The sequence below is a fragment of the Catharus ustulatus genome, chromosome 11, assembly GCF_009819885.2.
Source record: "Catharus ustulatus isolate bCatUst1 chromosome 11, bCatUst1.pri.v2, whole genome shotgun sequence".
Lineage (NCBI taxonomy): Eukaryota > Metazoa > Chordata > Aves > Passeriformes > Turdidae > Catharus > Catharus ustulatus.
In genome coordinates this window covers 19,911,848-19,939,356 of record NC_046231.1, presented here as the reverse complement: position 1 = coordinate 19,939,356, position 27,509 = coordinate 19,911,848, and the positions used below count along the sequence as shown (strand labels likewise).

At 47.6% G+C, this 27,509-nt stretch overlaps 2 protein-coding genes and 1 long non-coding RNA gene across 3 annotated transcripts in view; all 3 read left to right on the top strand.

Annotated features, from left to right (window-relative positions):
* On the top strand, positions 1–13,987 carry CA5A (carbonic anhydrase 5A). Its single transcript, XM_033069913.1, has 7 exons — positions 1–152; positions 1,149–1,346; positions 4,938–5,056; positions 5,967–6,062; positions 6,497–6,559; positions 7,769–7,924; positions 9,685–13,987. The coding sequence occupies exons 1-7, from the start codon at positions 35–37 to the stop codon at positions 9,817–9,819; spliced, it is 885 nt and encodes a 294-aa protein (XP_032925804.1). The 5' UTR covers positions 1–34; the 3' UTR covers positions 9,820–13,987.
* Positions 13,988–16,039: 2,052 nt separating this feature from the next.
* On the top strand, positions 16,040–17,173 carry LOC117001491. The gene is made up of 3 exons (XR_004419061.1): positions 16,040–16,187; positions 16,289–16,625; positions 16,715–17,173. It is a non-coding gene; the product is annotated as an uncharacterized LOC117001491 (long non-coding RNA).
* Positions 17,174–18,142: 969 nt separating this feature from the next.
* SLC7A5 (solute carrier family 7 member 5) overlaps positions 18,143–27,509 on the top strand; it is a 28,531-nt gene continuing 19,164 nt past the window's right edge. Inside the window, exon 1 of the mRNA XM_033069478.2 lies at positions 18,143–18,773. Coding sequence (XP_032925369.1) covers positions 18,191–18,773 — 583 coding nt within the window. The 5' untranslated portion in view covers positions 18,143–18,190. The remainder of the gene's footprint in view (positions 18,774–27,509) is intronic.

The window sequence follows — 27,509 nt, the reverse complement described above, 5'->3', positions numbered from 1 at the left end:
CGGGCTGGGCGGTGGCTCCCCGGTCTCCGCCGCGATGCTGCCGCTGCTCCGCCGCGCTTGGGCGGCCGCTGTCTCCTCGTCGTGCTCGTCAGGGCCGGGCAGCCGCCGCTGCAGCCTGGGCGCCTGCTGCTCGTACCGCCTGCGAGACGCCCGTGAGTGCCGCTCTCCCTCTGCTCCGCCATCGCTGCCAAACTTTGTGTAGGACAGGGAGCTGTGCTGGCTTTGTCCTCGGCTGAAGCGTCAGGAAGTGGCCGTGGTTTAAACATAGGGAGTGGTTTGCGCCGCCTTTGCCCGAGCTGACTTTACGGAGCGCGGTAAAGTTTGCTCCTCGCTGAGGGAAACCGGGAGGTGGGGAGGGGGAAGCTGTTGGGTCACCCTTCGTGTGAGTGGTTGGAAGGTTTAATTTCTTTTTAATTCCTCGTTTAAAAGACACTGAGAAGTCTATCTAGCGAAGTAGCCTGTAGAGTGATGCTCAGAACATCACGATTTGGGGTTCAGAGGAACGAAGCACCCAAAGCTGTGTGCAGGTGAACAGGTGGCACAGGTGGTGGTTCTGGTTTTAAGCAGAATAAAGTCCTGTGGAAACCATTCCTGTCCCCATCCTGCTTGTGCCACTTAGAGGGGCTCCCCAGAATTGCTGGGTTTGGGTTTTGCAGGGGTGGGATCGGCAGGACCCGCCTGCACAAAGCAGTTTTGGTCAGGGTTGGTGTGGTGCTGCAGGAGCTCTGAGCCCCCTTTGGGAGTGACCCCTGTGCTTGTGTTTCTTTTAGAGAATGTTTTCCTTCCCAGTGGGAATTCTTCTATGTCTGGAACGCTCCCAGCTCAGCTGATGGTGCTGGTGTGTAAAGAAAACTGTCAAACAAAGCTGCCTTAAAATCTGGCAATAGTAGGAAACAATTCACTTTTTATGGGAAATAAGGGGACAATTTCTTTGCAGAACGTTCTGCAGCGACAGAAAGGTACTGACATGGTTCTAAGTCAAAATACTGCGCTTCCCTGTGTGGCTTTGAGTCATGCAGCTGGAATGTTTTATTTTTCTTTTGCTTTCCTGGGCACCAGCTGACTCGAATTAGCCTTTAGTGACACAGCACCTTCCCTTGCCAGAAAGTTCTGTATCAGAGCCTGACTCTCCTCTCCTCATCCTGCAGTGCATCCGCTGTGGCAGAGCCCGCTGACCATTCCCGGAGGCACCCGCCAGTCTCCCATCAACATCCAGTGGAGGGACAGTGTTTATGATCCCTTCCTGAAGCCTCTGAAGATCAGCTACGACCCCACCACCTGTCTGCACATCTGGAACAATGGCTACTCCTTCCTGGTGGAGTTTGATGATTCTACTGATAAATCAAGTAAGCAAAAACTCGAGGAAAAAAAAAATTCTGTTTAATGCTGAGGATGTGGGATGTAAGACCTGATGTAAAAATGAATGTACAGTAAAAAAATGCTGAGGAAAATTATGAAATTCTATACAGACTTCACTTTTACAGTGGTTTTATTACCATGGGCATTGTGCACAAATCCCCTGCTGTGTGTTGAAACTCTTTTCACAAGCCTCAGTGCCCTGGCTTGGAGGTTTTGTAATAAACTTTGCCCACGTGAGTCAATCTTCAGTCATTTATATGTGTACCTACTCCATTTGAAACCTGATTCCATCACTGCTCTTTATTGAAGTAACCTGCCACTTATCTTTTGTGGTGTTAATAGAGATATTTAATGCACTTGAAATTATCAGCAGCCAAATGAGTTGCAGTTGGAAAGCACACACGGTTATCTCAGTGGGGTTTTAGGGAATGAAATAACACTGAGCTCTGCCCTCAGGAGCAGGTGTGTGTGTCCCTGCTGTTTTAGGGAAAGCAGGAGTGCATGGAAAATCCAACCATGCATTGGGAATAAACCTCTGACCTGAGCAGCTCAACCTCTTTAAAGGCTCAATAGAGTAAAAAAAAGACTTAAAATCAAGTTATTGCTCCCCAATCCCAGATTTTCTGTCCACAGTTCCTTCTCAAAGCTGCCTTTACCAAAGGATATTGCAGAATATGGGATATTTCACAAGGGCAGGTGAGCTGGTACAATTGGTCAGGGCTGTTGTGAAGCACATGATTGCCCAGCTTGTCCTGCAGGCAAAAACTGAAGGACCCTGAGCAAGTTTGAACCTGTTGGGTTGGAGTAATTTGTGTTTAAAGTGCCTGCTCACCATGAGAGCTCCTCTAGCTTCCTGAGGGATTTAGCAATGTCCTCGGGGAGGGAGCCTCCAGCACACAAACAAACATTTTGTCTTCACAACACCAACATTTCTGGTTGATGTTTGGAAAGAGGCTGATAAAACACTGCAGAAAAACGGTGGTGGTGGAATGCAGGGAGCTCCTGTGATGTTTGGGGCTCCTTTTGTTTATCTTGTTTTTAGCTGTTCACTCAGAATAATCCATTTCCAGGAAGGAATTTCCAAGGAATTTCCAAGGAATTTCCAAGGAATTTCCTTGCCCTTGCTCATTTCAGCACTGACATCATGCTGAACCTGAATCCTGCCCTTCTGTTTCTCCAGCTGGTTTTTTCAGTGAGGTTGGGTTAGGGGACAGGCATCACTTGTTCCCTCATCAGTGATTTTAATTTACTGACTTTAGATTGGCTTTGCTTTTCATTGAACAGCCTTTTGCTTTATAAACCACACTCCCCTCTCTGTTGAAATATGCAATATTTAGTTGCACAGGAGCAGTTTTTGTGGCTGGAATCATCAGGCCTTTGAGGCTGGTGCTCACCTGAAAGGTCTGATCTGCTTTGGCTGTAAGATTTACCTCAAGGTAAATCTTTCCCTGTGAGCATTTGCTGCCTTTTCATCATCCTCATCTTCCTTAAATGAGTTCAGGTCCATGAAGGGAAGGATGGCAACAATCAATCAGTGTCAGGGCTCCAAAATGACAGAGAAGGAACAGACAGTGAGGTGTTGCTGTCTAACCCCCACTTTTCAGGTGTCTCCCTCTCTCCTTTCCACCTTCCTCTCTTTACTCTTGCTATTTCTGATTTTTCTCACTGCCAGCTTCTGTCTAACAATCATAGAAACCCAGAGAAGAAAGCTTGGGAACAAACAAAAGCACCACAGTTGAAACAGAAGATGAGAAAGACACCCAGCACAGACAAAAATGCCTGAATGCTGAGCTGGGGTTTGCAAGACTTGGGCTAAAGCTGAAGGTAGAGCAGGAGGAGGAAGAAGAGGGTGAGGGGAAGGTATGTACAGCATGTGGTCTGTCTGTGTGTGGTGCCATCAGAAACCAGGCTGGAACAGAGCCAGGGCTGCAAGGAACACCTGGTGTGATTCTTGTTGGAGCCCCTTACATTTCTGGTTTGTTTTGAAATGGTCAAGATTGTAAATTGAGAAGAAATGCTTCTAAAGGGACTGAAGTTCCTGCTTGATTCCTTCCTGGTGGTTACTGCAGGAACCTGAGTCTCCAAATGTGGGTCTGTGCCTGGAGTTACTGCTGAGGCAAATGTTCAAGTGGATGTGGTTGTCAACACAAATCTGTAGTCACTCGTGGGTTTGCATCATCACATGCTCAGGAGTGGATTGTGTTAGAGCACAGAATTGTCACTCCTGAGAGGTTTGGCTGTGTGACACACATCTTTGTCCCCTTCTCCAGCACAGAATCCCAGCATGGTTTGGGTGGGAAGGGCTTTAAAGCCATCCCATTCCACCCCCTGCAGAGACACCTTCCACTATCCCAGGGTGTTCCAAATCCCATCCAGCCTGGTCTTGAACACTTCCAGGGATGGGGCACTGGGGTTTTCCAGTATTGCATCCATGCCCAGAGCTCAGCAGCAGGGGATGGAATTAATTCAGTGTCACTTTGCACAGCTCGTTTGGATTTATTCCTTTATCACACACAGGCCTGTCTGGTTAGGATTTCAAGCCTGCTGGCTGGCTTTTAGGAAAAAAATTACAAGAAAATCTCTTAATGCCTCTCATTGTTTTCTCCTTAGCATGGAAGTGATTAACTTATTTCCAAAAGCAGTGCTGGGATTAGGTGCTTTATACCAAGGCTTGCTGTAAAACTTCCCCATGGCCTACAGTTCAGTAAAAATCAGCAGGTGCTGATGGTTCAGTGCTGGATGGACACTTGGAAAAGCTCTTTTCCAACTAAAGGATTCCCTGATTCCCTGAGTGTTATTAGTCCTTGGGAAGTTTCTCATTTACCAATGCTCTGATACCATAATTAGCAAGATGACCTTGCAGGATGGTTTTGAATGAGTGGAAGCAGAAAGTTGGGCATGGGCTTTTCATTCATGTGTTTGCAGAAGGATGGGAGGCCTGAAATCAGGAGAACAGACTGAAGTTCTACCTTTGCTCATTAAATCTTTCAGAAACTTGCCCAGTGACAGACTGGCTGTTTAAATCCTCATGAACAGCTTGTAGGCACAACAGAACAGATTTCTGGCTGACCTCTGTGCAGTGTGGAAGCTCTGTTGGAGCAGAATGAGATGTTTGGATTTTTGTAGCTTGCAGGAGACTTGAACATTTGACTCCATACACTGATTTGTTTGGCAATATTTGCTTTTTGAAGTCTTGTCATGAGAAATGTCAGTATTTCTCACAGATCCTCACAGGGATGTCACTGAATACATTGAATAGATGTGTCACTGCTGTGTCACCTGGTCAGGCTGTCCTGGCACTCCTGCTCTGACAGAGGGTGAGAATGTGAAACTCAGCACTTGGTGTCAACTGGGAAAAATTTCCCTTGAGAGGAGGTGGCTGAGGAGACTCTTCAGGCAGGGAAAACCAGGAATGTTTGAATAATTTGGTCATGGCAAGGTGTAGAAATGGCACTGTTTGAGTTCCTCCACCTGATACTTTTTCTTGGGCAATTTTTTTTTTTCCTCCAAGGATTTGCTTCTCTGGCCAATTCTAAATCCTGTTTATTAACGTGTGTGTGTCTTGTTTTGTTTTCTAGTCATCGTTGGAGGTCCCTTGGAAAACCAGTACAGGTTAAAGCAGTTCCACTTCCACTGGGGAGCCATCAATGACTGGGGCTCAGAGCACACAGTTGACAGCAAATTTTACCCAGCAGAGGTAGGAGATGAAATCCTGAACAATGCAAATACTTGTCTCAGGTGTGTCTGTGAAAACTCCCAAATTTGCAGTTTGTTTTGAAGTGCTACAGCTCATCTATAAAAATCCATTTTCACTGTGTTTTCTGGAGAAGAGCAGCCTGAAAACTGGACATTGGCCCCATTAGTGAAAGTTAAAAATTACTTTGTTTATTGTTACTAAATTTATCAGAGAAACAAAGTATATACTAAGCACTCTTAAGAAGTCACTTTAATTTCTGTTTGCAACTGTTGAACTGTTACCAAAATAGCAAAACTTTGATGCTTAAGTAACTACTCAGGAAGAAAACATCAAAAGGATGAAGTCAGTGAAAATGTGAAACTGTGACAGCTTTGACCAAAGGAGAAGGATTTGCCAAGTGATGATGGGTTTTTTTTTAAGGAGATGTGTTCATGGTGGTGCTGCCAGCTTGGCAAGGTCCTCGTTAACAGGGACACTGTGACTTTCTGGGCTGGGGTGTTTATTTATCACACAAAAGCCCTGAATGGCTGTCAGCAGTGCACAGGAAGGTTGCTGTGTGCAGGAGGATGTTCCTCAGGAGCACAGGGTGCTCTGCTCCTCCTGGGAGGAGAAGGAAGAGCTGGAACACTGAGCTTTGTCTGTGCCTTTGACCAGTTCCTGGAGGCAAACTCCCACAGATCAAATCCCTGTTACAGATGGGAAATGCAGTGGGTTTTAACTATTGTTTATAGCAAAAGGCAAAAAGAAAAGGAAGGACCATTATTTACCAAGAGCACTGTGTTCCTCATTCCTGTGGTTTGTGGGGAGCTCACTGCAATGCCTCACTCCCCAAGGAGCAGCCAGGATCTGGAGTCAGGTGTGGGCTCTGTGCTCTGTGCAGGGGATGATTTCTCCCTCCTTGCCCTTTCAGCTGCATTTGGTGCACTGGAATGCTGTGGATTACCCGAGTTTTGAGGATGCTGTGATGGAAGGGAATGGCCTGGCTGTTATTGGAGTGTTCTTGAAGGTAATTTCATTCTTTGGGACCAGCTGTAATGATGGGGCCTTTCTGTTTGCATTCTGTTAAAGGCAATTAGGGCAATTGAGGGAAGGCTGAGAGGGGATCCCAGCAATCCATAGAAATGTTTCCAAGGGGTGCCAGAGGATGGTGCCAGTGACAGGATGAGGAGCAATGGTCAGAAACTAGAAAAAGTTTCACCTCAATATGAAGAACTTTATGCTGAGGGTGGAGCAGCTGCCCTGGGAGGAATCTCCTTGTCTGGAGACATTCCAAACCCCCCTGGATGTGTTCCTACCATCCTTGGGCTGGATGATCTCCAGAACTCCTTTCCAACCCTAAATATTCTGTGATTGCTGTAGTAAAAAATACTAAGATGGATGAGTAGAACTGATTGATTATTGATCAGCTTATTGATTGTGCACCCCCTCTCTGTCCCTCAGCTGGGAGCACGGCACGAGGGGCTGCAGACCCTGGTGGATGCCCTGCCTGCAGTCAGACACAAGGTCAGTGCTCTGAGGTGTCCCACCCAGCACAGAGAACTCCTGCAGAAGCACCAAACACCCAGAAAAGCTTTTCTTCCTTCAGTTTTATGATTGCCACCTTGCAAGTGGGAAGGGCAGCTGATTTTTCAGGAGGAGTTGGATACTTGAAGCTTTCCAAACCTCTTGAAGAAATGCTGCTCTGGGGATTGTTCCCGCTTACAAGGCTTGAGGTGGGGGTTTATTTACTGTGGGATTAGGGCTTTTTGATCTTTGTCTGATCTTTGAGGAGATGATTTGCTTTTTTATAAACACTGATTTTTCTTGCTGGGGGAATGGGATGGTTCCTGGCAGGCTCCTGCCAGGAGAGGGAGCGCTGAGTCTCTGACAGAAGCAGTTCCTCCTTCCCTCCTTACAGTGCACGAAAAAAACCACATCGACCTCTTCCACTTCTAATCCCATCCAGCTGAAGTCGCTGTGCCACTGCTTCTCACAGGAAGGAGTTTCTAAAGCCCAAACAAAACAAGTTTTTATATCAGAGCAGTGCCAGCTCTGCCAGCTAAACACCAAACACGTCAGCTCAGTGCCAGAAGAGCTCCCCAAATCTGAGTATACACCTATTGGGACAATAAAATAATTTATAGCAGGTGAATTTATATCCTGAAAATCCCCCTGGAACAATGTTTGTGTGGGAAATCCTGGGTTTTGAAGTTCCTACATTCTGTCTGATATCCCACTTGTGAGATTGAATATTCTGGAGACGGGAATATTTAATTTAAATAAAATGTCAGTCCTCTTCCTGCTGCCTAAAATGACGTGGTGAAAAGTAAAACACTTTTTGTTTGCAGTCTCTTAAGGATCTGGCACAGCTACATGAACTTATTCCACCACTTATTCCCTTTTTCCTGTTTGCATCCAGCTCCCACAAAGTCTTGGGCTGTGCATCCTTCTCACTCCTTGCTTCCCCTGCACTGAATTCCTGATGGCTTGTGGGGACAGCAGAAATATTGCAATTTTGCCTGCTCAGCAGCTCACACCCCTTACACCTCAACCCCAATTTTATACAAATCTGAGGGGTTTAAAATAAAACCATTATAAATAATGGAAATTATAAAATAATACCCAATTTCCCATGCACACAATTTCTAACCTCACTGTCAAGATCTTCAACTTTGTCTTTTTTTTTTTTTTCCTCAAAACACCATCCCTAAAAATGTTTTTCCTGCTATTTAGGACACTGTGATTGAGTTTGATGAGTTTGATCCCTCGTGTCTGATCCCTTCCTGCCCTGATTACTGGACCTACGCTGGCTCCTTGACCACTCCCCCCCTCACTGAATCTGTCACGTGGATCATTAAGAAGAAACCAATCGAGGTGGATGAGGATCAGGTAAATCTTAATTTTCCTTTCCTCACACAGAGATGCTCAGAACCAATTTTTCACCAGCAATTCTCTGGGAGAACACAAAAGTTCTCTGTGTTTTCAGACTTTTCAGGATTTGAGGAGGAATCCTGCCATTAACAGCCACTAACACTGAAAGACCTCAGACCTCTCCAAGATGTTTTTTCCCAGCTTTATTCAACTTTTCCATCTATTCTCAAGAGTTTTATCTTACTCTGTTGTACACAATTCTGGAAGCTGCCCCTTGAAAACTTGGGGGGTTTAGGAACTTAGTGGAATTCTCATAATTTTGCTCTCCTTAGCATGATGCAACCTTTTTGTGGAGGGAAGGGAAAAAGGGAAGATTTTGGGAGATGTAGATTGTTAACAGAGAGCTGCAGGTATAGTGTGGCATTCTTTTAAACTGAAATTTTTCTCATTTTATTGTTTTTTTTCTTGGCTCTTTGCTCTCATAGCAGTGATTTACCATTGGAATGGCCTTGTGAGCATTAAAAGCTGATCTGCTTTATTTTAATCCAGTTATAAACCAGGGAGAGAACAACTTGGGGGCTGTTGGGGTTCCCTCTTTTCTGGCTGATAGAGAGGCTGTAAATGGAGGTTGGTTGGAGTATTTGAGTGGAAATAGCTCTCTCAGGTGTGCCACATTTGGGATTTAATTTCCCTGAGGATGGCAGATGTGATAATTCCTGGGGATTGTTGGGCTTCCCTCTTTTCTGGGTGATAGGCTGCAGTTGGAGGTTGGATGGAGTATTTGAGTGGAAATAGCTCTCTCAGGTGTCATTGGGATGTGACTGGTAATTATTTGGGATTTAATTTCCCTAAGGATGGCAGATGTGATAATTCTCTCCCATACCAGCAGCTGACAAAGCTGTGGGTGCTGAAACCCCTCAGGACACAAACCTAGCCCTACCTTTGATTTCACCAAGAGCAAATTGCTCCAAATTATTAGATCCTTCAACAATATATGTAGTAAAGCTAGAACCTTACAATCAGGGATAATATAGATACAACAATCCACAATACTTTAAATGATAGACATACATTTATAAAATTAGATAATTATCAATCCTTGAATCCTGTGTCACCACCCCAGAGTCTGCAAATAGCTGACAAGTCCTGATTCAATGAGGAATTAGATGATCATCTCTGGGTAATGAGCATCAAATTCACCCTAAAATCAGCTTCAGCTGCCATGTTGATAGGATCAAACTGCCTGGTCAAAAGGACTGGAAAAAGCAGAAAAAGCTGGGTTTGTACAATTTCCCTTGCAGGTAGAATAAAGGCCTGGCCACTGCCTAAATTCTAATTAGAAGAGAAACTTTTGCCTTTTGCCATGAATTCCCAAAGTGGGGGAATTCCTGGGAAGTTACTGGAGTGGCCTTAATGTGGTTCCCAGCATGTGATAATTCTCCCATACCGGCAGCTGACAAAGCTGTGGGTGCTGAAACCCCTCAGAAAACAAACCCAGTGATACCTTTGATTTCACCAAACTCTTGCCATGAATTTCCAGAGTGGGAGAGTTCTGGGAAGTGGCTGGAATGGCTTTGTGCTTCCCAGCAGGTGTGATAATTCCTCCATGCTGCTGTGGATAATAGGACAGGCTTTACCAGCATCTGACAAAGCTGTGGGTGCTGAAACCCCTCAGAACACAAACCCAGTGCTACCTTTGACCTCACCAAACTCTTGCCATGAATTCCCAGAGTTGGGGAGTTGTGGGCAGTGACTGAGTGGCCCTTTGTGCTTCCCAGCTGGAGGCCTTTCGGACGCTGCTGTTCACGTCGGACGGGGAGGAGGAGAGGAGGATGGTGGACAACTTCCGCCCGCTGCAGCCGCTGATGAACCGCACGGTGCGCTCGTCCTTCCAGCCCCAGCTCAGCCCCTAGCACCTCACCAGGCTGCTCAGCAATTCTCATCATCCCCTCAGATCCATGTCCCTTCCTTGCCTGTCATTGGGGTTTTTTAAAGGAGTGAATAATATTAACCCTTAACAGTTAAAAATAAGGATGGGGAGCTCGTCCTCTGCTCCTTCTCTGAATTGTTCTGATGAACTCGTTCTCCCACCTCCAGCTCAGCACCCCAGCCCAGGCTGCTCAGCAATTCTCATCATCCCCTCAGATCCATGTCCCTTCCTTGCCTGTCACTGGGGGGTTTTTTAGGTTTTGCTTTTTTTAAAGAAGTGAATAATATCAATCCTTAGCAACTCCTTCTTCCCTTGGAGCCCCTTGTTCTGAGGCAGGGTCAGTAAGGAACAATTAAGACAATTAAAGATAAGGACAGGGAGCTGTCCCCTGCTCCTTCTCTGAATTGTTCTGATGAGCTACATGGTGTGCTCATCCTTCTGCCCCCACCTCAGCCCAGGCTGCTCAGCAATTCTCATCCTTCCCCTCCTATCCATCCCCCTTCACTGCCACTGCTTCACTAGGGAAGCTGTGGGGTTTTCTAGTTTTGCTTTTTTTTTAAGAAGTGAATAATATCAACCCTTAGCAAATGGACTGGTTCTGAGGCAGGGGTCAGTAAGGAATTATTAAGACAGTGAAAAATAAGGATGGGGAGCTCATTCCCTGCTCCTTCTCTGAATTGTTCTGTGTTTCTTCAAATGCTCTTTCAGTGCCTTGCAAGAATTAATAATCCTGAGTAAAAACTGCTAAGGAGGAGGAAGTGGGAAGAAAAGAAAAATATCAGTGCTGATCAGGTCCTTTTGGGGAATTGTTTGATGTCTGGGAAGAGAGGCTTGTCTCAGACATTTCACCTTCTTCCTTTTTCCTTGGATGACAAGGACAACAATGACTTCCAGGATCTCTTTCCATTCTTTGGCTGCACTTTCTGTCTGTGTTGTGGGTGTGTTGTTTGTGCCCACTGTAAGACATCAGGAGCCAGAAGATTTTTTCTGAAACCTTTACCAACTGTAGAAGCTTTTGCCTTTGGCAGCTTTTGCTTTCCTGTGTTAACAATCTGTCAAGAGAAGGGAGGAGAATTCACCAGTATCTCAAGAGTGGCTAGAGCAGCAGATGAGGTGAAAATGTGCAATTGATCCCAGAGAACTGATCACATCAAAGGAAAGCAGGATGAGATAAAGCCCAGCTGACCCTCCCAGTGGGATTAGGTGAAAAACCCCAAATCAATTCCTCAGACCTGTGCTAGGAGAGTGTGGCCAAAACACAGCACTCAGAAAAGACTTTTATTTCTTCCAAGTTTTGCCTTGAGATGAATTTCCTATAAAAACACTGAGCTTCAGGAGCAGTGGGGACCAGTTTGTTTTTATTGCACCTTATGGGAAGGAGGTCCAGGGGGCTGGGATTGATTTGTGGACCAAGCTGTGGGAGCTGCCAGCTCTGAGCCTTTCCAGCTGCCCCAGGGATCACTGACTTCTCACATCCTACCAAACCTGCTTCTGTCTCACCTTTCTCTCTGGCCCTCCAGGCTCTGCTGCATTTAGCAGATTAAATTCATGCACCAGATTCCTAGTGAGGAGTGATCTCCATGGCTTGTGTTTGAGGAATTTTTCCTCCCTGTTTCATTCCTGGTGGGATTCAGTGAAGCCATGACCTTGGTAATGCTAAATCCAGACCTTTCAAATTTTTTTTTAAAGTCCAAGTATTCAGTTCCAAAGCACCTTAACACTTCTCAGTGTGACCCTGATGATTTTCAGGGTTTGAGATGATCTTGTTGAACCAGCTGAGTGCCCAGACCCTGCCTTTCCTTCCCCTGTAGCTCTACCTCAGTTCTGGTGCCTCACTTGTGCCTTTGTCCCCCGTGGCCATTTCACCTGCAGTGACTCTGGGTGCTAAAGGAAGGAAATCTCCTATCCCAGGGTGGGATATTTTTCCTGTCAGGAATTCAGTGGAGCTCTTTGGTTTCCCTCCCTGCCTGGGGGAACATTTCCATCTTGGCTGTGCCATCTCCCTTTGGATGGGGCTGGGATCATTTTGGGACAGTGCAAGGGATGGCACTGGATGAGCTTCAAGGTCCTTTCCCCTCCAAAGAATTCCATGATTTTCTGATTCCATGATCTCAGTTGAACTCTGCAGGCTTTGCCATCATCACCACCCAGATTTGTAGCTACAAAACCACATCAGTGATGATTTTGCTGGAGAATGATACATTCCAAAATAAAGCTACAATTCTGGGAACAGCAAAATAATTCTTTTACTTTTTGCCTGAACATATAATAATTATGATCCACTCATTAAGTTTGAGATGTTCATTCAGTGCTGTTCTTGCAGACACTTTTTTGAGGAGAAAAATGGCAGCAGCTCAGATATTTTCTACTCATTAATAGAAAAAATTGTAATACAAAGACATCTTAATGTTGCCTTTTATTTAAAACCAGCTCTGCCTCAGCACCACTGGGCTGTGCATCCATCTCTCTATCATTTATGAGTGGATCTTTTAAAAATCTTTTGTAATTGCTCAGTTTTAAATTGCTTTTCCAATTTCCACTGAGTTTTTGGATTTCTCTGATCCACTGAGAAGAACCACCAGTTGATCCAGCTTTCCCAACAAACCCAAAATCCAGATTATTTCAGGGTGTGTTTAATTCCAGCTTCTCTGGAACTGCCACCCAGAGTTCTCCATGCTCTGCTCCACTCAATCAGATTTTCCTGTAAATGTAATTCCCTTTTGAACCATCCAGCAGAGGGAATGAGGAGTGTTTCCCTTCCCAGTGACCCAGCTGAAGTTCTCAGAGGGATTTATTTCAAGTTCTCCCAGAGATTTCCTTTGTTCAGGTATTGCCATGGAAGCTTTGTTAGGGGATAGTGAATTACCCAGGGACACAGTGAAGCTGTCTCCATATTAACATCAAATCACACCTATTCTTACTCACATAAAATGACAAAAATTCCAATTTCAGCACTAATCACTTCAAATATCTGGAAACAGGGTAAATGTAGTTAAAAAATAAGTCTACTATGCTATAAAAAGAAGTTTTACAGGGGTTTTGTTACATTTATTTTGCATTTCTGTGTAGTGTTTTAGCATCTCCTTAAGGCAGGCAGGGCAGATTGTTGGAATGAATCTGCAAATGAACACACTGGTTTGATATTTTTTTGTTTGTTTGTTTTTTGTTTTCAGTTTTAACTTTTCTGTTACAATGATTTTATCGACCTTGTGAATGTAAACTTCAGGAAAATAATTATGTTTTAAACAAGATATGGGATAGAATTCCTGTGCCTTATTCCCTCAGTTCTGTGTGGAAAAATGTTTTGATTGTTGGGTTAGAGCTGATTTTTTGTGATGATTTTGCACAATTGAGTTAAAAAGGAATCTTTGGGCTCTTTTGAGTGGCACAATACAAAAGGGCCAAGCACATATTTGTATTTTCCTTGCTTGAGAGTCACTTTATTACTAAATACTGCCCTGGGAGGCATTTCTGGGGCGGCAATGCCAGGAGTTAAAAACTGTCCCAGGAATAATTCTGGGAAGGGAGGAGCAGGTTTGGAGCAGACCTGACTCCAGCTGCCTTTCAGGATTTCTCTGTAATTCTCTCTCACCTGGCCCTGGGTGATTTCCCAGCTCCCTCTGCTCCTGGGATGTTTGATCCCTGTTCCTGCATTCCAGAACTTTCTCTGCTCCTGGGATGTTTGATCCCTGTTCCTGCATTCCAGAACTTTCTCTCTTCAGCTGTTCCTCACCACTTCTGTGCTGCCTTTTCTGGCAGGAGCATCAGGAGGCTCTCCCTGGTTTTGGAAGCTCCAGGATTGGAGTTTGCTTTGATCTCCACAGGGTTTTAGAGGACTGGAATTCTGCTTTGGGTGAAGGATCCCCTCATGCCTTCATTTGGGATGTTTTAGTTGTATTTCCTGGCAAATCTTAGCTTTTTTTTTCTCTTTGTGCATCTCATTTTTGTGGCCTTTGTGCCATTGTGTGTTTAATGTGTGTTACCTGACTGAAATCACTGTCTGTAGACAACACCTGGAACAGGGAATGCTTTGTTTTCCTGGGGTACAGGCCCTTCCCCAAAGCTTTTCCCTGATGTTTAGAACCCTTCAGCTGCTGCATTTTACACTGTTCTATTAGAGTGCAACTACAATAAAGGAACAGAGAAACCCATGCCTGTATCTTGTTGTGTAATTAAGCTATTCAAGTTTTTTTAAAAAAAATCAGATTTCCTGCCCAAAACCCATTAGAATTGCTCTTTGGGAATGCCCCAGTTCATTAGGAGTGGAGTCTGGTCAGCTGTCAGCTGTTCTGTGATGCTTCCAAGCTCTGAAAGACTGTGCAGAGCTGTGCTGGACTGAAAGAACAATGAGCTCTGTGTGCTGCTGAAGGGAATCTCATGATTGATCCCATGCAGCCAGATGCCACAGGCCATGTCCAGCAGCACTGCAGCCTTTCAGGATCCTTCCTCAGCTCCTGAACTGGAGCTGTCAGCTGAGCTCCTTCCTCTGTCCTGCCACTGACCTGGGGAACACTGAGCCTTGAGCTGGGTGCTGGGACTCAGCTGCTGCTTGTGGCTATCACATAACCCTAAAACCCCCTTCAGATAAATGAAATTATTGATAAAGTTAAAAGATGATAAAGAGATGGGTTTAGATGGGCTATGGGAAGGAATTGTGAGGGTGGGATCCTGTCCCATCCCTGGAAGTGTCCAAGGCCAGGCTGGACAGGGCTTGGAGCAGCCTGGGACAGTGGAAGGTGTCAGGGTTAGAACTGGATGAGCTTTAACGTCCCTTCATCCCAAAGCACCCCACAGTTCTGTGAACAAAAAAATAAGCATTAATTTCTGTCTCACAGCTGAGCCACACCTGGAGTCCAGCTGTCACACAGGTTTTGTTGAGCTGCATTCATCCAAAGAAGTTTCTCTGGATAGGAAAAACAGGAGATTCCATTCTTAGTTAAGGAATCCCTCTAAAATAATTGCAGGTGATGTTTCTAGAAGGTTCCCCAGCCGTGCTGGAGGGTGGGCAGCCTGTTTTCTTCTGCAGAGTGGCCTGGGTTAGGAGTGAGGCCAGCTCTGCTCTTGTGACCATTCCATGGTTCTAGAAGCTGCCACCACTTCCATTTACCCAGGAAAAGCAGCTCTGAGCTCTTTATCAGCACAGCTGAGTGTTTGCTGAAGAAATGGGGGATTTGCTGCCAGCAGGGTGAGTGGATCAAGGCAGCTTTTCCAAATAACGGGTTCAAAACATCCCCATCACTCCTCACAAATGGTCCATTTGCTGCTGCTCCTGCTCATTGTTTGTCCTTGTGACAAATCATTCCTTCCCTCCTCCTTTTTGATGTGCCAAACTCTGAGTGTTAGCACATGGAGAACTGATTGGATAATCAAATATTCTTCAAAGGTGCAGCGGAATAACTTGGGGGCCTGAGGAGAGCTAATGCTCAGGGCCAGGCTGATAACAACACTCGGCATTTGTGAAGTGCTTTGAAGATATCGAGCACTCTGGAGCACACCCCAATGCCAGGCTGGTGTTTTCTCAGCAATACAAATGGAAAAACAGTTGCAGAATGAACTCCCAGGGATTCATTTGCAATAGAGGCAAGCACGAGGTTGGTTTGGAACAGGGCAGTTCAGTGGCTGCTGAATTTCCAGTTCTCAGCTGAGTCCAGGAATAAAATTCCATTTTGGAGAATGAGGACAGCATAACTCTGTCCCATTCTTGTGAGAGTTCAGGAAATGTCTGTGTGGGTTCATATCAGGTGTAAAATGCCCATGGAGGGATTCTTGGGGCCAGGAATTGGACTTGATCCCTGTGAGTCCCTCCGAGCTCAGCACATCCTGGCTCTAGGTCATTACTGGCCTTGAGGAACTTGGCCTGGAGCACTGGAGAAGTAAATCCCTCCATAAATGGCTTTATTCCCCCAAATATAAAACTGAGTTTGAGAATTCACCTGAAAACACCTGAAGCAAATACTTAAATTTCAATCCCAGTCCTGTCTGCTGGATCCTGATGTGACAAGGCTGGCACAGGGATAATCTCATATATTGTAAGTATTGGGTTCTTTTCCTGATTTTGTGCTCCTGGGATAAATCATGAAATGCAGTAACAAGAATGGCCTGTAATGGTAAACTAGTAAAGTAAAAAAAGGCTTTGGGGGTTACAGAAAACCTGTGATAAATGTTTTGTTGTTTGTTTTTGATTAATTGTCAGAGTCTTTTCAGTCTCTTCAGGTTCCCATTTCTCCTTGAAAACTGGAGGAGCGTGCTTAGTGCCGAGGTAATCTCTGTCCTTGCTCTCTTCCAGAATCTGGATGTTTACCTAAAGTCAGCTGCAGAATTTTAAGCCCCTGAGCAGCCACTAGATGTCAGGTTTGGATCAGAGCTCCAAGGCTTGGGCTGGTTGGGATTCTGCAATGGCTGGATTGGTCTGATGGGAATGAAATGGAACTAAAATGTGCCTTTTCCCCTAGAATGTGGATCTCCCATCTCCCTGGAGTTCTGCAGAAAACCTTGCAGCCCCATGCTCTGGGTGAGCCGTGCACAGAGGGTGCTGCAGGAGCAGGAGCCAGCCCTGGGCTCTGGAGTTTGGGAAGCAGCTGCTCACAGGTACCACTGCCACCCCCAGAGGGAATGTTTGGGGTCAGAGCTTCCAGGCTGGGGCCTCTGAGCTCCTCTCCTCCCAGCAGGGCAAAGGGAATCTGAATTTGCTGAAGGATTGGTTCCTTGGGTGTTACTGTAGTGAATCTCCTTGGATGCACAACCTCTGCCTTCAGTGAGGCCTTTTTTGCCTGCACAACAGCCAGATGGGTGAATTATTTTATATTTTTGTTTGGCAAACAAGAATTTTTGGGGACTTTGCCATCTGCAAAGAGATTGGTGAATCATTTGTTTTTCAGGCGAGCCCTTTTGGCGATTTTGTGTCTGACAGGAGGGGCTGAGTCCCACAGTGCCCATGCAGAGGTGCAGGAGATGCAGAGGGGTGAACTGGGATGGAAAGCACGGCAGGATGGGGCTGGCAGAGGCAGCTCTGCAGGTTTGGATGTTCACAGGGGTGTGTTATTTGCAGGAATGCACAGCAGCAGAGGAGGGCTGAACCCCTCCCCTGGGGGCAGTGAGCAGCCCCTACACCCGGGACAGAGCTGGTGGCACTTGGGGACACTCAGAACACCCAGCACAGAGCTGTAGGATGGTGTCACTCCTTTCCTTTTGCTCCCTTTTGGGGATTCTTGGAACACGCAGCACAGAGCGGTAGGATGGTGGCACTTGGCTCCTTGTGGGCCCTTTTGGGGACGCTCAGAACACCCAGCACAGAGCTGTAGGATGGTGTCACTCCTCTCCTTTGGCTCCCTTTTGGGGACGCTCAGAACACCCGGGACAGAGCTGTAGGATGGTGTCACTCCTGTCCTTTGGCTCCCTTTTGGGGACACTCAGAACACCCAGGACAGATGTAGGATGGTGGCACTTGTCTCCTTGTGTGCCCTTTTGGGGACGCTTAGAACACCCAGCACAGAGCTGTAGGATGGTGTCACTCCTTTCCTTTTGCTCCCTTTTGGGGATGCTTGGAACACGCAGCACAGAGCAGTAGGATGGTGGCACTTGGCTCCTTGTGGGCCCTTCTGGAGACGCTCAGAACACCCAGGACAGAGCTGTAGGATGGTGTCACTCATGTCCTTTGGCTCCTTTTTGGGGACACTCAGAACACCTAGCACAGAGCTGTAGGATGGTGTCACTCCTTTCCTTTTGCTCCCTTTTGGGGACACTCGGAACACCTAGCACAGAGCTGTAGGATGGTGTCACTCCTTTCCTTTTGCTCCCTTTTGGGAACACTCAGAACACCCAGGACAGAATAGGTGTCACTCCTCTCCTTTGGCTCCCTTTCGGGCCAGGGCGCTGCGGACCCCTTCTCTCCTTGGGGTCAGGCCAAGCTATGAGGGGAACCATGAGAGGAATCATGAGGGGAGCCATGAGGGGAATCATGAGGGGAGCCGTGCGGGGAGCCATGAGAGGGGAACCATGAGGGGAGCCATGCGGGGAATCATGAGAGGAGCCATGGGGGGAACCATGGGGGGAGCCATGAAGGGAGCCATGCGGGGAACCATGAGGGGAGCCATGCGGGGAGCCATGCGGGGAATCATGAGAGGAGCCATGAGGGGAACCATGCGGGGAGTCGTGCGGGGAGCCATCCGGGGAGCCATGCCGGGAGCCATGCCGGGCCCTGCCTCACCCCTAGCGCTCCCGCTCTCCTGCTCGTGCCCTCCTCCTCCTCCTCCTCCTGCCCGTCTCCCGCTCCTCCTCCCCCCGAACTCAGCCCTGCCCACCGCCGCCCGCCGGAACAAAAGCGGCCGGCGCGGCCGTGTCGCTGCTGCGGCACCATGTCCGCCAGCGGGGGCAGCTCCCCGGGCAGCGCCGTCAAGAAGCGCAGCACCGCCGGCTCGGCCGCCTCGCTGGCTCAGGATGAAGAGAAGCAAGCCATGGAGAAGATGCTGGAAGGAGCGCAGGAGAACGGCTGCGCCCGCTCGCCATCGCCCTGCGGCTCGGCGGAGGGGGTGGCCCTGCAGCGGAACATCACGCTGCTCAACGGCGTGGCCATCATCGTGGGCACCATCATCGGCTCCGGCATCTTCGTCACCCCCACGGGGGTGCTGCGGGAGGCGGGCTCGCCCGGGCTGTCTCTCGTGGTCTGGGCCGTGTGCGGCGCCTTCTCCATCGTGGGCGCGCTGTGCTACGCCGAGCTCGGCACCACCATCACCAAATCCGGCGGGGACTACGCCTACATGCTGGAGGTGTACGGCTCCCTGCCCGCCTTCCTCAAGCTCTGGATAGAGCTGCTCATCATCCGGCCCTCCTCGCAGTACATCGTGGCTCTGGTGTTCGCCACCTACCTGCTCAAGCCCATCTTCCCCACCTGCCCCGTGCCCGATGATGCTGCTAAGCTGGTGGCGTGTTTGTGTGTCTGTAAGTAGCCCCACGGTGGCTTCCAGCTGGCTGAAAGGAGGGTTAAGGTGGGGTTTGGGGAAGGATTTTCTGTCTAGGAAGGTGGGGAGGCCTTGGCACGGGGTGCTCAGAGAAGCTCCTGCATCCCTGGAAGTGCCCAGCTTGGAGCATCCTGCTCGGAATGGAAGGTGTCCCTTCCCACGGAGGGATGGGCTCTAAAATCCCTTGTCCTGCCATGGCTCAGTGACCTCTGCAGATCCTCCCTGTCCTGCTCCACGTGGTTCCTCTCACCCTCTCCTTCCCCAAAAGATCCGCATCATCTCTGCTCGCCGCATCCTGGGAGGGGTTTTTGCCTACCTTCAATATCCACAGCAGAAAATGTGGCCCCACTCGTAATAAATGAAACACAAAATGCCCCAAATGCCAGCTGTGGGCTAGGGAGCCTCTCTGATTGCCCAGCAGTGTGAGAAATGCAGCGTGCATTTTTCCTGGGAATGGAATAGGATTCCATGTGCTCTCCCACAGCACTGTGCTCGGGCAGGGTAAAATGAAAATCCCCTTTTCCCCTTTTTTTCCCTTTTCCCCAGGCTCTGCAGGGCCGGGCTGGACGTTGCTGTGCTCTCGGTTTGGCTGAGGATGACAATTATCTGTCACCAGCAACTGGTGCTGAAAACACACCCTGAGCTGCTTTCAGCACCAGCTGGGAGAGGAGATATTTCCCGGCGCTGATAGCGCTCAAAACCTGCATTTTTGGGGTTTATTTTTGGCAGCAAGCACTGTGTGTCTGGGGCGGTGCCGTGCAGGGTTCAGTTCTGGAGGGATGGATTCGGGGTGGTGATGCCAGCCTGGGCACACACATCTCTCCCCATGCACTTTTTATCACTTTTTTTGCTGTTTTTTTGCAGTTCTCTGTTCAAATGCTATTTTCTGTCCCTCTTGTGACTCACCCCATCCAAATTCCCAATCCTTTAAATCCACGTCCTGCCTCTTCCCTCCTCATTTCCCGTTCAATCTGTTCTGCTCCACTGGAATTTTGTGCCTTTTTAAAGCTGTTGATTGGGAGGAGATACAATTTTGGTGAGGATTTTCTAAATCATTTATCCACTGTACAAAATCCCAGCCAGTGTATTTGTGCATTTTGGGTGATGAGGAGGAAGCTGCAGGCTGGTGCTGCCCTTTCCCAGGGGATTGTGTGAGATTCCTTCCCCCTCCGAGGATCTCAGGCATCCCAAAGCTGCAGCACATGGTCGTTATGGGAAGATATATTGGCTGGAAATGTCTCACAGCCACCCTGAGCCGGGCTTTGGGAGGTAAATTGTTATATTGCTAATTATAGGATTGATTACACGCAGGGCAGGTTGTGCTTTCTTCAGGCAAGGTTGAAACTTCTCAGCCCCCAGCTGAATTTTTAGGATTGTAAAAGTACTTGGGCAGATTTCCATCCAGGTTTTTTACAGTGTGGAGGGTGTTTATTAGGGAAATTTAATCGTTTAACTAAGGAGGCTGTGATGTGGTCAGGGAATAGTCCTGCTGATGGGTGTCCTGCTTTTTGAAAATCTGATTTTTGAGCTTTCCTGCCAGTCTGCACTGTGGTTTCCTCAGGGACACAGGAGAGGGGCATGATGCACGTGGCATTTGTGTTCCTTGCTGGAAAACCAAGGAATTAGGATATAATTTAAAGTTTTCTTGCTGCCTTGTGGCAGAGTTTTGCTGTGCAAGCACAGATTGGAGCTGCCAAAGCTTTTGGGAGCGTGTTTCTAACCATAAGTGATTTTCATCTTCAGGATCATCCCCAGCACAGATCTGTGTTCCCATTTTATTGATCCAAGCCCAGGGCAGGGTTAATCAGACCTGGGATCTGTTCTCTGCTGGGGGATTTGCAGCATGAAACTCCTCAGAGCCAGCTCTCATTCCCCTTGATGCTCCTCCAGGAAAACTCTCCAGCCTTCCTTTGGTAGCAATTAGGATTTCCCTGAGGCAGAATTTGTTCTTGAACCTTTATCCTGAAGTGCCAGGGGAAGGGTTTGGAGTTTTCTCCAAATCTGCATCATCCCCATGTGTTTCTCCTTTAGACTCTGCTCCCCCTTGCACTGCTGGCTCTTGCTGTGTTTATGCTTTGGGTTAAATGTGGGGTTGCCTCCTTTGCTCCAGAGAGGTTTGTTCATCCTGCAAGGCAGCTTTTGGGAACTTTGATTTCTGCAACTTGGATTTTTGGAATCGGCTTTTCCTCTCCCCCAGTGCCAAAACCACACGGTGACCCAGGAACAATAAATGAAATAAATCTGCTCCAAGGGCTCAGGGAGCCACACAACACTCGTGGGGACTCACAAACAGCTTTGTTCAAACAGAAACTGCCCAGAGAGAGACTTTTTTTATTCTTTTCAAAAGCTCTGGAGTAGAAAAAAATGACCTATTTGTGCGTGGGCTGTAGCACATACATGAGTGAGTTCCCTCAAAAAGGGGGAGAGCAGCTTGGGAAGCAGCAGAGGGATTTGGGACCTGGGGCTGGAGTACAGAAACCAAAATCCAGCCCTGCAGAACAGCCCCAGCTCTATTCCTTGCAAAGTTTGTATCTCCACACAAATGCACTTGGCTGCACAGTTTGTAGTAAGAGGAGGAGTAACTGAAGTTATTTGTTTCCACTCCAGTGCTGTTGAACAGTTGAATAAATCATGTGTTGTTCAGTATTTGCCACCATGAACTTCAGAGAGTGAATTAATGCATTAAGAGAATCGAAATCACAGTGAAAGGAAAAAATGAGTTTTGTTCCCTTAGAAGGTGCTGAGGAAAACAAGGTGGGTGGTGAGGAGGATTTACCTACAAATAGATATTTTCTGCCCTGGAGATTGTAATCTACACACAGTTGGTATGCAGGGCTTCTTTCATGGCAGTGCCAAAGAAAAGCTGGGAATCCACTGCAGGGAAATCTTCCTGGAGCAGGAGGGGTCAGGCTGCTCATCTTTAGCCTGGCTCATTTCAAGTTCCACAAAAATCTGGCTGCAGGTGACTTGGGTGATTCAGAAACCTGAGCATCTCTTTTATCTGTGCTTGGATGGTTGAAACGTTCAAACTGATAACACAAAATCCATCCCAGTGTTTGGTACACAGAAACTGCAAGTTCAGGAAACAGAGTTTGTGCATTTGTGTGAAAACCCAGGAATAATTTGAATTGTCTCATTTCTGAGCTCATCATTTTACCCCTTCTGTAGTGGGTGGAGGGACAGTTATTAAGTCCTGAATTTGCATATTTGATGATCTACAACACAGTGCCAATATTGGACATGGGAAAGAATTAAACCTTGGACCCTGTGCTCTGTCTCAGGTGTGAGGGGCTCAGGTTTCCTTTCCATCCTGCTGCCACTTGTGTGAACATTTCTTCAATTCAAACTGGTAAACCCTAACAAAAATCAGTCAAAATCACCAGTACCCCCTGTGTGTTGCAGAGATGGAAAGTGTTAAACTGATTTATTAAAGATGCTGTGGATACTCCTGATTTCCCACTGGTAATTTGCAGATTTCCTGCACCTTCCCAGGTCTGGGTTCTGCAGTAAATGAATTCCCTGTGGATCAGGGACCAGGGAATGAAGCTGCTCCCATCCCTGAGCTGGTTCTTGGTGTTCCATGAGTGCCTGAGCTGTTCATCCCACACATCCTCACACCCTGAGAGCCACACACAGCTTCTTCTACAATTCCCTCCTTTCCTGGCAGTGAAATCTGCTCCACAGTGGAAAGCTGGGATTGGATTTGAGAATCCTTGTGGATCCTTTCCAGCTCAGAAAATTCTGTTACCATTTTGTTCTTGCTCTTCAGTGTCAGATCAGCAGTTTGACAGTTTGCTTCTGAATTTGTGTCTCACTTGTTAATTAGATATGCAAATCTGACACTAATAATCCCAGCACAGCAATATCAAAGCCAGGGAATTTTAATCCTCATAATTTATGTAAACTTCTTTCACTGCTGTTGGGTACTCCTGCTGTGGGGGTGGAATTCCAGGGAATGCTGATGAATTCCTCATTTGTCTCTTTTGTTTTGGGCAGCCAGAGAAGGAAAGGATGAGCAGAAGCCAGGGCAGAGCTGAGGCAGCTCTGAGAGATGCTGGGGACGTGCCTGACACTCCTGGGAGGAACCTGGGCTCAGGGTTGGCTGCCAGGGTGTCCAGAAGGGAATGTCCAGTGTCAGCATTCCACCCAGAAATCACAGATTCTTTATTTGACAGCAAGGTTTTGCTTCCAAGCTGCCAAGCTCAGCTCTTTTTCCAGCTGTGTGGATTTTCACCTGGTCAGGTATTAACTGGTGAAAAGCAAACACAGAACACACACAGGGCCTGAGATGGGTTCAGTCTGCAGCATTGCTGCTCTCATTAATCAGCCACCACAAGCTGGCTGGGAAGCTTTGAAGATTTATTTTTCCTCCTCCAGAAAGGTGGATTAAGGGACTAAAGCTCCATCAGCAAATTGCCCTTGTTGGAGTGGAGTGGAAGGAAGGGGTCTGTGGAATCCCTGCTGCAAGGCTGAGGTTGCTTTTTAAATCTGTGTTTAATTAGAGCAGCATTAATGAGAACAGGCTCTGACACTCACAGGACTCTCCAGAAATCAGTGAGGGCTTGGAGGGCTCTTGAAGCACACAGGGAGCAGCCAGTGCAGTTCCAGCACCCATCTCCTGGCTCTCACAACAATTATCCCATTAAATGGTGCTGTGTTTGAATGATTTCTGTTACTGAGATCCTTCAGAGTCTCTCTGCTCCAGCATGAACAAATTGGGGAGGTTTTTGTGGAAAAGCCCTCCAGGCTCAGCCTCATTCAAAGCAGCATCACCTGTTTGGAGTTTTCCAAGAGTTTCACAGTCAGATGTGGCCAGGAGATCCAACCCAAGGGATGGGAAATTCAGTTTTTCCAGCCAGGATGCAGAGCTGAATTCTGTGCACATCAAACAGCAGCAAGTGCTGCTCCCTGTTGGGGAGATGCTTCTGTGAGGTGAGCATGGAGTTAGTTTGGGTTGGTTAATTTGCAGGGGATGGGAGAAATAGAGGACAGAGAGCTTTTCCACATCTTCTCTCCCTGTGTTTTGTTTGTCTTCCCGAGGTGAAATGTCCTGGTGGTGGAATTGCTGTGTCATGTCCTCTGGAAACCTTGGCAGTAAAAAAACCTCCTTCCTAAGGAGCCAAAATAACAACTGCTGCCTCTGGCTGGGAGGGAGCACTCTCCCAACATTGAGGAATCCTGTGGAGTTTTTTATCCCACTGTTATTATTTTATTATTATATTATTATTTTATTATTATATTATTTTATCCCACTGTTATTATTATTGATCTGTTCAGGGTGTCTGGGGCATCCTGAGCTCGTGGCCTCAGGGTGGATTTGGAGATGATCCCTTTTTCAAACTCCTTGGTGGGGAAAGTTTCCCTTCTCCTTGTTGATGCACCCATTCCCTGATTGCTGTTTTGGGAAGGGGAATTAAAAGGGAATTGGGAAGCTTTGCCAGGGATGGTGACTGTTATTATAAGTAGAATTTAATATAGACACGTTTCTCTGGGGCCAGGAGCTTTCCAAGAGCCTCATGTGCCCCCAGGACTGCTTGTCCTGGGTGTTGAGTTTCTCCAGGGATTTGTCCTTGCAGAAATATCTGCAAAGTTTTTTCCCTCTTCATTTTCCCTTCCCCACTTTGCAGGACACAGAAGTCTTCAGTCAATACCTGTCAAGTTGAAATATCCCAAAGCATTTTCTGCCTGTGCCCTTGCCTGTCTCATGTTGGAATGTGCAGGTGGAAAAAGTCACCACAGATTTTTGGGAGGCACTGGGGCATCCCAGCCACTGGAATTTAAAATTGGTGGGGTGTTTACCTCGGATTTTCCTATGGGTTTAATCCACTCTAGTCAGTATAACTTAATTTTTTCTTTGTCCTGTGTGGATTAACTCTGTTTTCCAACCTCTGGTGGGCTCAGGCAGCAATTCCCTAAAGGCCATGGGGTGTTCTGTGCCTGTTCCTGAGATTTGTCCCCTGGTCCCACAGGCTCAGCTTGTCCTGTCTCTGCCTGAAACCTTTCCTGGCAGGAGAGAAGAGAAAACTGCTGTGGTGTCACCTGCACTTCATGGGGAGGGAAAGGAGCTGGAGCTGTTCTGGGAGTAATTGTGAGGGAAAATCAGCATCTCCCAGTGGCAGATATTAAATGGGAGCATCATCTTACAGTGGCAGGGGCCAGGCACTTTGGAAATGTGAGTTCAGACAGAGTCATGCAGGGTAGGACAGTTCACAGCCTTGTTTTCCTGGCAGGGAACCTGATGGAAGCTGAATTTCCACAACTTCCCAACCTGCTGTGTGTTTTCACTGATACCACAAGCAGGAATCTCATGGGAATTAAGAGCAAGGTAAAGAGTTTAGACCCTGAGAGGCAGCTGCTTCCACACATTTATCCATGTCCAGGAGAGGCAGCTGCTTCCACACATTTATCCATGTCCAGGAGGAGTCACACTGGCAGCACCACAGTCCCAGGGAGTGCTACAGGATGAAACTGGGGACAAAAGGAACATTATGCAAGTGTGTGTGACCCCCACAGTGCAGTGCAGTGTGGAATGCTCATTCCAGAAATTTCACCTGCAGAGCTGCTGAGGATCTTGGGCTGAGGCAGCTCCTGTCCCCCCCAGGCACGTGGGGCTGGAATTGGATCTTTATCCATGTGCTCTCTTCTCCTGGGAAAGCTGCAGCCCTGCCTGGGGCCAGGAGTCCTGCCAGGGCTGTTACATCAGAAGTGGCAGCCCAGGTTTAGCTGTGTTTGCTCTGGGCACAGCCCCAGCTCTCCCCGTGCTGCTTTCCCCCAGACTCCCAGGAGCTGTTCCATGCATTTATTGTGGATATTCTAAGTGAGATTGATGCATTTATCTGTCTGCTGTGCAGGCATTTTTCCCTGTTATCCTTTAGGAATTGTGTCTGGGAAGGAGCTTGGGAGGCAACTTCAAAGGGGTACAGCCATAAAATGAGATTTATAGGGGTAAAGTCCTGGCTTTGGTGTTGGATTAATTAGTTTGTCCTTGTTCCTGTCAGGAATGGGACATCTGGCTGTGCAGGTGAGTGCCAGTGGAGCAGGTTCTGTGAGATGCCTGGAGCCAGCAGGGACTGCAGGACACAGGAAATACTGAAGCCAGACCTGCTGGTGTATTTAGAAATTCAGAATTCCCTTTGTGGTTTGAGCTGCCTTGGAATGAGGCTGGGCTGGAGCAGTCCCTGCAGGGCTGAAGGGATGAGCAGCACCTGGGGAGCAAAAACCAGAATCTCTCCTGCCAGAGTGATGAGTAATAAATAACTCCAGCTAGATTAGATGTAGGGGAAAATTTTGTTATTGTGAAAATGGGGAGGCCCTGGCACAGGTTCCCAGATCCCTGGAAGTTCCAAGGCCAGGCTGGAATGGACTTGGAGCACCCTGGGACAGTGGAAGGTGAAACAAGATGAGCTTTAATGTTCCTTCCAACCCAAACCAGTCTGGGATTCTCTGAAAAGTCCCCCCCCATCCATCTGCCATCCCTTCAGCTTTCTAGCACTTATTATCCCAATTATGTAAAGCTTTGGAGAGGGGTGCTGGCTCAGGCAGCCGTGGCACATCAGGTCATGCTGGAATCCCTGTTCCTCGATTCCTGAGCCTGGATGGGTCACTCCAAACCTCTGCCTGGCTGCTGTCTGACAGGGGCAGCAGCCTTAGGAAAACACTGCAGGAATTAGGGCAGCACAGCCTGATCTCTGCCTCACTGCCCTGATTTATGGTGCAGCTTTGCTGTGTTTTTCCTGGAGTGACTCAGGCGAGGTGAGGGAGCGCTGCCAGGAGGATCCCGCAGCCCCTGTGATCATCTGGGATCAGAGCAGTCTGACCTGCTGCCCTGAAGAGATCCCAGCCTCCTGAGGAGCTCAGCACCACTGCAGTTTCTCCTGGAGTTTTCTGGAAAAGCTTTCACCCTGTTTGTAGGGTTCTTCCTGATGGGGGATTCTTGGCTATTCCTGTGTTGGAGTAACTCCACTGTGCTCCTTCGGGAAAGACAAATATTGTTGTGAAGTGGGAAAAGCAAAGCAGAGGGAGTGTGGCAGGGCTCTGACTGGTGACCACAGCAGAAAATTCCAGCCTTGTTTAATCTCTGATCCCAAAGTGTTTTCTCTTTTTTTAGGGAGTCTGTTTATCTGTCACTGATGGGGTTTTGGGGCTGAACACGGACACTTGGTCTGTGTAGGAAACTTTTGCCTTTTATTTTCACCACCACCCTCCAGGGGACTCTGTACAGACCCAGAACAGGGAAAACAGCCCCTAAAAATCAGTGTTGAATTGGGGGTGAAGCAGTTATTGTCACACACACAGAATGCCTAAATGGGGCAGGGAATGTCACTGTCACACCTCAGGGCTGTCCTCACCACCGCATGGTTTTAGATGGGTGAGCTCATCTTTTAAATATCCCTCTGCAAACAAGGGCAGATTTATTTTTAGCATAATCACTGGTCAGAGGGAATCCTGGCTCTGGAGCTCAGTGCCCGTGAGGATTCACTGGAGGTGTTTTCAGTGGCTGAGTTGGTGACATTTCCTGTGTTTCCTTGTCCCCTGCAGCACTGTAATGTCACTTGGTTAAGCTGTGTTCTGTCTGTGGGGACAGAGCTGTGACCCCACAGGCTGCTCCAGGGGCTGGGAACCCTCCTGTCCCTGTCCTGGATGTGCTGGCACAGGGACAGTGCTGTGGCACATCTGTCACCACCATCACTCAGCCCTGCTCCTGGCCAGAGCCCAG

Coding starts and splice junctions, on each gene's coding strand:
- CA5A (XM_033069913.1), top strand. CDS start 35: ATGCTGCCGCTGCTCCGCCGCGCTTGGGCGGCCGCTGTCTCCTCGTCG. Junction 5,057..5,966: donor GCAAATTTTACCCAGCAGAG/GTAGGAGATGAA, acceptor TTGCCCTTTCAG/CTGCATTTGGTGCACTGGAA. Junction 6,063..6,496: donor TTATTGGAGTGTTCTTGAAG/GTAATTTCATTC, acceptor TCTGTCCCTCAG/CTGGGAGCACGGCACGAGGG.